At 41.4% G+C, this 11,996-nt stretch overlaps 1 protein-coding gene across 1 annotated transcript; it reads left to right on the top strand.

Moving 5' to 3' along the window:
• Positions 1–2,102: 2,102 nt before the first annotated feature.
• Positions 2,103–10,002, top strand: LOC311216025 (solute carrier family 2, facilitated glucose transporter member 11-like; the record flags this gene model as incomplete). Its single annotated transcript, XM_084297515.1, has 12 exons — positions 2,103–2,126; positions 3,697–3,795; positions 4,598–4,758; positions 5,879–6,003; positions 6,238–6,367; positions 6,932–7,080; positions 7,621–7,808; positions 7,974–8,084; positions 8,662–8,763; positions 8,927–9,002; positions 9,334–9,461; positions 9,796–10,002. The coding sequence occupies 12 exons, from the start codon at positions 2,103–2,105 to the stop codon at positions 10,000–10,002; spliced, it is 1,500 nt and encodes a 499-aa protein (XP_084153641.1).
• Positions 10,003–11,996: the final 1,994 nt, after the last annotated feature.

Genomic DNA, 11,996 nt, shown 5'->3' on the forward strand with positions numbered 1-11,996 from the left:
CAACATTCATCTGTGCTCAGTGGAGCAAGAACTGTATTCCGGTAACAGCCTGGTGGAGGGATGAAAAAGCAAAAATGTATGGTTCAAATGCACAGAGCTGGAGTATCTGCAATACTTGATTGCACACAACATAACGACTAGTTACATTGGCACCCCTGCTTACTCGTTTCAGTCTTAGCAATCTAGGCTTTCTTTCATGTTTTTGTGTCAGCAAGAATAAAAGTTGTCAAAAGCCTTCTAACAGTATCCCAGAGTCATCTGAGAAGGACCTACAGCATATCAGCGATACTTCAGAGAACTGTGTGAGGCCCATCCAGAAAGTCAGAGCGCGGTCTGCACTCCGGGAGGTGGCAGGCACGGAGGTCACTGCTGAGAAGCTTGAGGAACACAACACACACTGTTTCAGAGACATCAGCTGATAGGTAAGGTACATCTCATATACTGCCTGTAACTGAGGTGGATATAAACACTTTAAAACTGGATCAGAGAACTGCTATTAGACACACACACACACACACACAAATCGGTTAGTTGGACTATATTAAGGAAGGCTTAGGATAGCTTTGCATACATCTTTCTCGAATGACCAGAAGGTTGCAAGATAAATAACTAAATGACCTGATGATCTACTGTTCCAATCACAATATGACTGAAGGATATCTGTAAGAACCTAGTTAGCAGTAATTATGAAACTGCACACATAAGGAAGGGGGCGTCAGCACAGCGTAAGCTGTACGAGCACTGAAGCAGTACAGTGCCTAACCAACGTAAATGCAGAAGTGCATTACAGGAGGAAAACTATTAACCTGCCCAAAGTGGGAATCCTAAAATTAAAGTACAAAAGTAAAGACAAAAAGTCACAGTATGTATAATGCAAAATAAGTAGGGAAAAGAGAACATAAGAAAATTAGTGCAACAGCAGTGTTTGAGAAGGAATGTCCCAGGCTGGCAGCTACCTACCATTGCCTGCTTGTGTCTTCCCCCTGTGCCACCTAAACAAGGCCAGTACTAGAATTAGCATGGCACGTCTGTCCCTTGGTACATGCACTGTATGTTGTTTCAACTTTACATGACTTTATGGAAAAAGAAATTAATTCTTAGCATCAAAGGGATGATCTCATTTGTTTTCTAACATGGGCTTCTCTGCTGGAGAAGCCAATCTGGAATAAAAAAACAAAAACAAACAACAAAAAAAAACACATGAACTCTCATCTCACAACAAAAACAAAGTCAACTTCATTATGAGGACTACACAAAGATGGGACAAATGGCCAGGTGATACTACATTTCAGGCATTAACCAGAGAATTTGTGAATATTCTTTGACGGTGATGTATTTTCTACTATGACTACTTGCATCCAACAAGCCTTTTCTGATTTCTTCATCTTCTCTAACTGAAGTGTAAAGGGTAAATGATATCTGAGCCATTTACCAAATTAATACATACAAAACCCTCTTAACAATTAAATAAATCAAATTAAAGCCTGCAGATGTTCTATATGAAGTAAGAGACAGCACTCCAACTATGCAGGTTACAAGACTGATGTTGAATCTTCCTCTCCCAGCAAAGGAAAATCAGCTCCTCCTAAACATTTAGCTGCTCAGGCCTGTTGTGCCGCTGTAGAAGTGTTAAGCTCTTTCCCACTATATGCCGAAGTCCTATAGTTCACTGTCAGAGGAACATCTAAAATTCCCAATAACACTGCCTCTCCATTTCTCAGCTTATACTGAAAAATAAGCAAGTTAAAGCTATTGGAATGCTGATTAAAATCTACGTCTCTGCTCCTGATATAATAAATATTTCAGCCAATGGTTATGTCTAGCACAAGATGGAATTCACAAAATGTATGGGTTCCTTGAACGGGAGACCATCTTGGTTACTTGGACTAGACGTAACCATTGGTTGAAATATTTAATCCAGCAATTCTAAACTTTGTACAACAGCTGAAATATGTGTAATTAACTCAAAAACCTTTCAAGTAAACTTTAACTTCAGTAACATGCGACTAGTTCACTGACGTTGCTAATTGCATAATGTGAGCTTTTGCTTCTTTTGGCAGGTACTAGTCAGTAAGCAACAGGAATCAGCTCTTTCATAGGAGATGGCTACCTTCTTCTCTGACCTGGTGAGTAGCTGGTCACTTTTTCTCATGTTCTGGACTTTTAAAAAACAAAATTAACATAATACTAAATATCTAGATTGCTTAAAGATTGTGAGCTGTTTGGGGACAGAGGCCATCCTTCTCTTCTGTGTTTAAACATCACCAAGAGGAATGGGGCTTGGGGCTATGAAAAAGTCTTTATCTTGCAAAAGGATAAAATGAAAAATAGCAAAAGTCTTTACAGTTCCACCACTGACAATGCTATTGTACTTTGCCTTCTGAATTAGTGAAAATAATGATAACTAGTAGGTTCTCTTATTATTTTCTGTGGCTATTTCTAAAGTAATGAATGGATTAACTGTTCTCCAAAAGGCTATGAAATACATGACAAGCTTTAAAAGAAATGAGCCTCCTCATTTCATCCACCCAATTACTATCATCCATCAAGAGCTACCATAGTCTGAAACAGGGAAGAAATGATACTAAGCATTTCTCACTCTAATTTTCAACTGCCATCAAGAAGCTATTTTGCTTGCCTTTGTAAGTACTAAAATTGTCGATTTCTAAGCCTATTGCAAAAAATAAATAGGAGGAGGGAGGTGAGATAACTTGCCGATTAGCAAATCCATTGAATCTGAGACAGCATTTTGAAGGAAATTTAGAATCTTCTGGTCCATTAGCTTCTTGGTTCTTGTCATTGATAACCTGGGAAATCCAGCTGTGGGCCAATTAAGTAATAAGGCCTTGAAAGATGGACCTAAGAGCCAGAAAAAGGGAAGTTCTTCTACATGCCTTCCAATCCAGCATTAGTCACATGTGCTTTACTTTGTTCCTGTCTGATTGCATTTTCTACCAGCTTCTCATCATCCATGCACTGGTCTCCAAAACACTGTGAGCTCCTGAAGCTCGTGTCTGATGTGAAAACAGCACGGAGCGCAGTGTCCTCTATGCAGAGATGGTGCCACTGTCCTGGGTCTGTGATGTGCTGAGTAAAAAAAGGAAGGGCAACAAAACCTCAGGGACCCTGCACAGCTCCTGATGGGGCTAAAATAACAGTTGGCCTAGGTTCGGTCTGCGAGGTACAGTCTAAGCTGTTGGAGGATAACTCCACCAAGACTTGCAGGCGCTTGGAAGCTGGACAGAAGCCCAGTAGTATCACCTACTTCAGAAAGGTCTAAGTAGTTATGTGTTATGCTTTTCCTTATTTACAGGTAAATTATTTCATTCATCAAAGCAGCCAGCCTATCTCAGTCCCTAATTCTTGACCAAGGCAATTATAGACAGAAAGTATCTCCCAAGCCTCAGACACCCAACCCTTCAATACACAAGCATCTATTTTCAGGTTAAATATATAGAAAAAGGAAAATATTTAGAAATAAGTGAAATCACAAATCAAAGTCAGGAAGAGTTTCATGTTAGTGCAATTACAGGGGCTATTCCAAATTATTATATTCTCTTTTTAGCCCATGCCTCTCTGAAAGAGGTGAGTATTAAAAGGATCTGTTCTTTATCATGCTTGAAGATACAACACAGGCAGAAACAAAAGCAGTGCATTAACGTGAAATTGATTGAGCTTTTTGTTTTCACATTGCAGGTTCAGTTCCAAGGACTATTTCAAATGATTCTAGTGCTGGGAATTGGTGGTAGTTTCCCATACGGATTCCATATTTCTGTCATCAACTATCCTTCTGTGGTAAGTAGCTGTCTTCCTGAGGCTGAAATCCCCAAATGGAGAGCCTGAGCTCAAAACATTTGATATATTAAAGTTTCAGCTTCTGTTATAAAAGTTTCTTACTTTAATACTTGTGGAGAATTCTAGGTTCAAACTATTAAAATATAGGTCATAACTGGAAGAACATTAGCTAAAACTGCACTGGTCATTCCCCCAAGATATCATACTTTCTAAGCCAATTTTGAGGTTATGGGGTCTTGCTTTCTGGTGTTTCAGTCTGTCTGGCTTGCCTTACACGTGAGCCCTTCTCCTGTATGCTACTTACTGGCAAAACATGGCCAAATACATGGACATCAAAGTCACAGCTCTACGCTTTCACTACTATGACTGATTCCAGGTGTAAATACAAGATGTCTCATTGCTAGAGCCCCTAAGTGAGAGAGGCATCTTGAATTAACCTCTCTGAATTTGATTTATGATTTTAGTTCTCCTTCCTCAGCACTTTTGATTTAATTGTAAAAGATGAGCCACTCTGCTAATACACTTCCAAAGCCTTCCTACGATTCCTGAATTTCATCAAATATGACTTTTTAAAACAGGGGGAAGAATGCTAAAAGCACAATTTTTGTCTTTCGAGTTTACTGACTGACACTAATTTGAAGATTTTGCAATGTGATCTCAGCTAACCTATTTTCCCAAGGAAGTTAGTCTCAGAAGAAGGCCAGTATTAGAACCAAAGGCTAGAACTGAAGTACAACAGCCAAAGAATATGAAGGAATCTGACACCACCCACTATCCAGTCAAACACCATTTTATTTTTCAGCACATCAGGAAGTTTATTAATGAAACCTGGATAGAGCGCCATGGCTCTCCCCTCCATCCTGAGACAATCATGCTGCTGTGGTCCTTCATTGTGTCTGTTTATGGGATAGGAGGGTTCCTGGGGAGCCTCTGCTGTGGTTACCTGACTACAAAATACAGAAAGTAAGTGTTTCTTGCTCAATAATCAGAGTACATGAAGTATAGAGAAATATCAAAGTGAATGAGTAAACCTTTTCTTCTTGCTTAAAGCAGCTTGATTGCAAACTAAACTGATTTTCTGTGCCAGCACATCCATCAGTCCCAAACTCTCTTTCCCTATGGCTGGAGAAAGGATTCCTCCCCAGTCTGGTTTGTTCTCAGTGCCTGTGTGTAACACCACTAATTTCATTTGCAGAGAAATTGGCAAACTTATCTGCTTGGTGTGACCCACTTAAAGATCTGCTCCACAACCCACTGGTCCAGAGGCCCCTCATATGGGTCTCAACAAACCATCTTAGCCTGCCTGCAATTGTGTTCTTTCCTATCAGGTAAGTGCCCCCAAGAAATTTCTTGTGGGACACTGCCTCATCCCACACTCCAAGGGTCTCTCCCAAGACTGAAAACAAAATCACGTTCTTCTCCCACGGGTTATTCAGCATGTGATAACCAATTGCTGAATCAGTGTCTTCTAAAGAGAGGACCTCTGTGAGTTCTTAATGCGTGCAAGAGGACCCTTGTCTAGCAAGCATCACAGCAAAACAACTGAGTGCAAAAGACTGATTTGAGCCTGAGACATCGTGGTCATGACCACAGCAGCCCACAATTTACATGGAGAGTCATGCCTCTGAATAATGCTTTCTGCCATCTCCCATCACCTCTGGCCACATCCGTTTGGCCAATAGTGCCTTTAATACGAGCCATTCGAAAATGGGAGCCATAAACTCAGATTGTTTCCGGGGATCAATCTGATGTTTTATGAGGAGTTCCAGTCATTTAAAAGCCCTGGTGACAACCTGGGCCAGTTCTTCCATCTCTTTCCCACTTGGACCATGGAAATGCTGACCAAGTGTTGTGACTGTTTAAAATCTAAGCTAAGAAATATTCACAAAATCAAACACAAAGGATCCCAACATTTTAAAGAACCACTTTTGCTATTCAAAGTCAAAATCATTTCAGCCATTCCTCAAAAAAAGCAAGAATGGTTGTACCACACTTCTTGTCACAGCAAAATTAGTCCAAAGAGTACAAGAGATTCTCATTTCACCCTAAATTCTCGTGTTTCGGGTTTGTTTGTTTGTTTCAGAAAAAAGTGTCAGATGTTCACCAACCTGATCATGCTGGTAGCTGCACTTCTCATGGCCTTCAGTAAAACAGCCAAGTCCTTTGAGATGATCCTGGCTGGACGCTTTCTCTATGGCGTTGGTACAGGTATGCACTCATGACCCTGTGGAGGGCGAGCATCCTTGCTGTCCCTGATTGTCTCTACTGGTATTGCCATTCTTGGATAATGATTTTAACGTACCCAGAAAATATAACAGGCCTTTTGGAAGAAATTTTAATCCAAATAACAGAGTGAGTGGAAACAGTGGAAGAAAGGATGGAATCAGAAAGTTTAGCTTTCCTCAGCATTTTAATAGTCATTTATCCTCTTCCATCTTAAAGGTTTTTCTCTCAATATACATCCTCAGTATGTAGGAGAGATTTCACCCAAGAAGCTGCGCGGATTTACGAACTCCACAGTTGCTGTTTTTCTGACACTGGGAAAACTCACAGGACAGGTTGTTGGACTAAGGTAAATTCTCCAGTCTTTCTATCAGGGTACACTAAAAGCAGTGGCAATCTTTCTGCATCCCCATGCTCTCACCTATTCAGTGTCTGAGAAACCTTTCCTGCTTCCCCAGAACAGGCCTTATCTTATGCCAGAAGAAAAATTTTGATCAAATTTGAGGCAGACATTGTTTTAAATATAGGAGAAAGAATTTCCTGTTTTCTTCTTCCATCTACTCTCTTTCTACTAGGGGGCTTCTTAGAAATTTACTATACTTACATGAAAAGTCTTAGGACTTTTGTTTTGGTCCTGTTTTCAAACAATGGTCAAATCAGTCTCATCAGCTCTTTAGACATCATGTTGGATCCTAATGATCTTTAGAAAGTATTTCAAGATGCCAAAAGAAATTCTTTAAAATTGACATAAGTAAAATAGCCACGTTCGTGAAATTTGCCAAATCATCCATTCAGGCGTTTGCTCCACTGCACCCTTAGGTGGAATTTGAGCAATCCTCACCACTCAGAAAAAAAGTTCCTGAACATTCATTCCATTATTTCAGCATAATTTTGTTTCACATACACTTTCCAGGGAGATTTTAGGAAGCGAAGCTTTGTGGCCCTGGTTGTTAGCATCTAGTGGACTTTCAGCATTGGTTCAACTGGTTACTCTCCCATTTTTCCCTGATTCACCATCTTACCTCCTGATCCAGAAGGGTAATGAGGAAGCCTTCAGGAAAGGTAGAGTGTCTAATTTGCCACCTCATTCACTTCACTTCACATGTTAGAGTGCCAAGAAGTGTAGAAGTCAAGAAAGCAGGGCAGAGCTGGACAGCAAAGTGCTAACTTCTAAATGAAACAGTTAAGGTACCTAAAGCAATACACCTGTGTTAACCTGGAAGCTCACTCACACTAAGTTAATCAGTCAAGAAAAGAAAGATAGATATATAACACCATGACTAGTATGTCTCACTTTGCTGGTAATATTTCTTTGGAGGAAATGGTTCAGGCAGTTCATTCATTACTAAATAAAACTAACCTAGAAGTTTACTTTGTGTACAATTAAGCCAACTCAACAGTTGAAAGACACTATAGTGACAACCAGAGAGACGAAACTCTTCCGCTTGCCTGCTGGCCTAGCACCAACCAGATGACAGAGGCAGCTAACAAAACCACCACCACCACCCACACCAACGGCGAGGCAGACGGAAGGATTTCATGTACTCACTCCTGATGAGCTGTTCTGGTAGCATAATGCCCTCCCCTCTCTCTCCCCAACAGCCATTAGGAAGCTCTGGGGGGAAGGAGACCATCAAGCAGAAGTTGATGACATTATGAAGGAGAAGGCTGCAGTGACAAGCACCAAAACCCTGCGTGTCCTCGAAGTCATAAAAGAGCGGTCTCTGCGCTGGCAGCTTTACATCCTGGTGACTGTCATGACCACCCTGCAGCTCTGTGGAATCAATGCAGTTGAGTGCTCTCTATCCCTAGAACAAGAGCCACTAGGCAGCATTGCAAAACCCTCTGAGTTGCTGTTTGTTCCACCAGCTTAGAATGAGAGACTCGGTATAATTTACATTGGGTGTGACCTTTGGAGGTGGTTTTTTTTCACAATTTCCTCTGCCTTTTTTCAGATATACTTCTATTCTTTCGAAGTATTCCATACAGCCAAGTTTGAAGAGTACCTTATCCCATACGTGTCCCTGGGCGTTGGGTTGTGCGAATGCTTATCTTCTATCTTGTGTGTAAGTCTTTTCAGACTGGAGTTTGAAGGAAAAATTTAATGTGGTCAAACAATTGTACTTTTCCTTTCTTATAACTGGGCTCGGGGAAGATTTGCACAATCTGAAACAAATCTTCCTGCTTCTATAAACCATATGCAGGATGAAAGGCAGCTCTTCTCCCACAGTATTTGCATGACTGGATGTCTTTAGACTTATTTTTATTCTGATAAAATATTTTTTCATTCTGTTACAAACAACTCCTTGAGTAGCTGCTATGTGAGAAGACAAGCAGATCCAAAGAGTTGGGGGCATGGCTCCAAGGGAACAGGAGCCTAGATGAGCTGCATCAGCTGATGGTCAGGATTAGATGTGTGTATGTGTGCATGCACAATTTGACATATACCAGCACGCAAGAAAGGGAAGTGTCTAAAGACAGCCAAAGGAAGACTAATAAATACAGCTTTGAAGCTAAGAAAATTTGCTAGGAGTTAAGAGTCTCTCAGGTGGCACAGATTTCTGACTATTATTCAGATAAGGCTTATGAGAACACAGGGGAAAGGCAGGAACTTTGTCATTTGACACGTTTTCTCTTTTTCAGAGCACCCTTATAGAGCGATTTGGGAGGAAGGTGCTGCTGTGGGGAGGATACACGCTGATGTGCTCGGTGCTAGCACTCCTCACCATGACCCTGTCACTGCAGGTAACAAGGCAGCAGCCTTCTGGCTGCTCACCCAGCACCAGCCCCCTTCCTGGTCCTACCTCACAGAACATGTACAAAAACTCAAGTCAGTGGCAGAAAATAGAGAGCTCTGCTATTCTGTCGTGTATCTAACAGCTTGGTATCACTGTTTTTTCACGTTTAGCATCAGTTCTTCTGGCTGCACTACTTCAGTGTTATCTTGATCTTCCTCTTCGTTTTCTTCTATGGAATCGGACCATGTGAGTACGAGAGGGAATTTTTGTATCATGTTGGCTGGCAGCACAGCTGGCAGAGGAAGAACAGAGCAGTCCCATGAAAAAAAAAATCTAGAAAATAAGGAGGAAAAGGCAGATAGGTGCAAGAGGGAAATAAGGAGGAAAAGGCAGATAGGTGCAAGTGGGGAGAAGGTCTTTCAGCCTCATAGCAGAAGCCACCGGCCAGCAGGCCACCTCTGCTGCCTGTCTGTCATTTCCTACCACTGCCACCGTAAGGATCTTTGGCAGGAGCAAGGTGTGCTGTGGAACTGAGGAAACAATAATACCTTGTCCGTGTTTTGCTTTTCTTTTTCAGCTGGAGCCACTGTATCTATCATGGTTGAAATCTTCAGCCAGTCATACAGACCATCAGCCTTTCTGATTGTTGGCTGCATCAACTGGATGGGGCTGTTTGTACTTGGGATGATTTTTCCATTGATTGTTGTAAGTCACTCTGACTGGATCCCTCCCTCCAGGCTAATCTCCTTCTGAAAGCTGACAGGGAGCTAAATAATAGCAATAAATTGCAAAGACATGCAAGCTTAGAGCTCTGTCCGAACACCAGGTCTGCTCAAGGGTACCCCAGGCCTGCCAGAGATGCAGCAGTTGGACTCAGATCAAACATGGCCAGTGGAAATTCTTGGTTTAATACTTGCCCTGGTTTGTGTATTGAGCAAACCTTTGAATTTTCATTACTAAGACACAGACCTGCACCTAAGGGCAAAGAAATAGAAATGAGATTCTTATTTTCCTTCCCGTCTCTCTCATTTGCTTGCAGGATAACCTTGGTCCCTTCTGCTTCCTTATCTTTTTGGGAATCCTTGTTTTATCAGCAATTTTCATCTACCTGTACCTTCCTGAGACCAAGGGAAAGTCAATCATGGAAATAAAAGCAGAGTTCAACAAGCTGAATTTTGGAAAAAAAGAAATCTCAGTGACAGAAAATAACTTTCCTAAGGAACAGTTGTTCTGCACCAAACTCTGAATGTCCGGAGGAGAAATTTGCATCTCTTAGAAAAGACAGGAAACAATGTTGGAATAGAACTAAAAAAGAAACATTAAAAACAGACTCCGAGCACTTCTGTGTCTTCTCTTTGTTTTTTAAATACAGATATGAAATTCATTATGCTGGAGATTTATTTCTTGCTGATCTCTAAACATTTTAACAGGAAATTTTGTCAGTCAGCTTTAAGATCTACTGGATGCAAATATTTTTTTTTCCTAAATAAATACATCTTTTATCTTAATGTATTTTGTGAAGTTATAAAACATTTTGTTAATGATCCATAGGGCCCAATCCACCCCGAGACCATACGTAAAGGCTGCCTCTTGACTCTGGATCCACAGCCCTGGGTCTCAGCTGCTCTCCCTTGCTCCCAGGAGCCCTGTCTGATGCCACAGATACCTGAACAAAGAGTTTGTTACTGAACTTGCCTGAGTGAGACCTCACTAGTTCTGAGCACCTCAAAATCAGGATACTGCCAGCAAATAGTTCAGAGAAGGGCATTTAGAAGTATGTAAGACCAAGCAGAACCATTTAAAGAGGCAAATGGAGGGAAGGAAGGATTAACGTTCATCAGTCGTGAGACAGGGATAAAACACAAGTCTAAAATATCTGTCAGGCTGATAGAGGAAAAGCTAGGTGCATGGTTTACTGTGACCCCAGGGAACACAGATTCAAAACTTAGCAGAGGAACTTAGGAAACAGGTTCCAGCTATGGAAACGGGGAAAAAAAAAAAAAAAAAAAAAAAATCACATTGAAATTGTACTGTCGGACAGTCCTTCAGGAGATGGGGTGGGAGTCTCAGTGGAGAATGTCCTGGTAACTCCAGGCAGGGAGAAGGACCAGCTGAACAGTTCTCAGTGTATGTACAAGAGGTGAAATGGTTCCTGTAAAATAAAGCATGCTCTCAAGAGCCCTTGTGGTGTCAAAGGATCTGGTTTCCGAGCTGGTACATCAGCTTCTGGGAATTACATCAGATGTTTTCAGAAAAGAAAGAGTTTGTTTTGGAAATGTTTTTCTTGTTACATAAGTAAGCTGCAAATAACTAGAGATTGTTGTACCAGTAGAAAAAACAGGTTGTGAAGTTCATTACAAATACAGTATAAGATTTTCCAGGTGACCACTAACAACAGTAGTGTGATTTATGACCAAGTGCTTTGGATTACACCACCTGCTTTCAACTAATCCCTGAAGAAGAGATTCATCAATACCGCAAACAGCAGTTCCTCTCCTTGTGGATGGAGCTGTCATTTGAGTTCATTTTAATGCTTTGACACAGGATACATGCCCTGAAAAGTATTTTTGGACTTTTTTTTTCAGGATTTTCATTATTTTCAGAGCATTTCTGATGCAGGAGAGCCAATCCATTAACATGGACAGTGGATGAATTAAAGGCTTCTTTGTGACAACTTTGTCACAGTTCAGGGGAGGTCTCCGTGACATTTTCTGTTATGGTCTATGCCACAGAGAGAGTCCCCAAACTCACAGTTGAGGTGTCCATCTACATTTTAAATAATTAGGAGAATAGTGAGAAAAGGCACATTATATTCATTTCATCCTCAAAAATTCTCTGAAACCCTTGCTTTTTCACTGTTGTTTTTTGTTGTTGTTGTTGTTGTTGTTTTGGTTTGGTTTGGTTTGGTTTGGTTTGGTTTGGTTTGGTTTGGTTTGGTTTGGTTTGGTTTGGTTTGGTTTTTTTCAGGCATCCAAACAAGAAGTGTCTTTTTTGGCCACTTTGATTTCCAGAGTGAGAGCAGCCAGCTCCCCCTCCTACAGAAGCTTTACCTGGACTGCCTGCAACAGCAGCCAGCAGCACAGGCGGCCCCTTCTCTGCCGAGGGACTCCTGCTCCCCCCGGAGCAGCAGGGCACGTCACTGCTGGCTATTTAAGGGCTCCTGGCACACTTTCCTTCTCGGTGGGGTAAACAATCTAGCAGGTGTGTTGGGAGCAAAGCCGTGCTGTGAACGAGGCGAGC

This window comes from Netta rufina (genome assembly GCF_964035555.1).
Source record: "Netta rufina genome assembly, chromosome: 17".
In the NCBI taxonomy this organism is placed as follows: domain Eukaryota; kingdom Metazoa; phylum Chordata; class Aves; order Anseriformes; family Anatidae; genus Netta; species Netta rufina.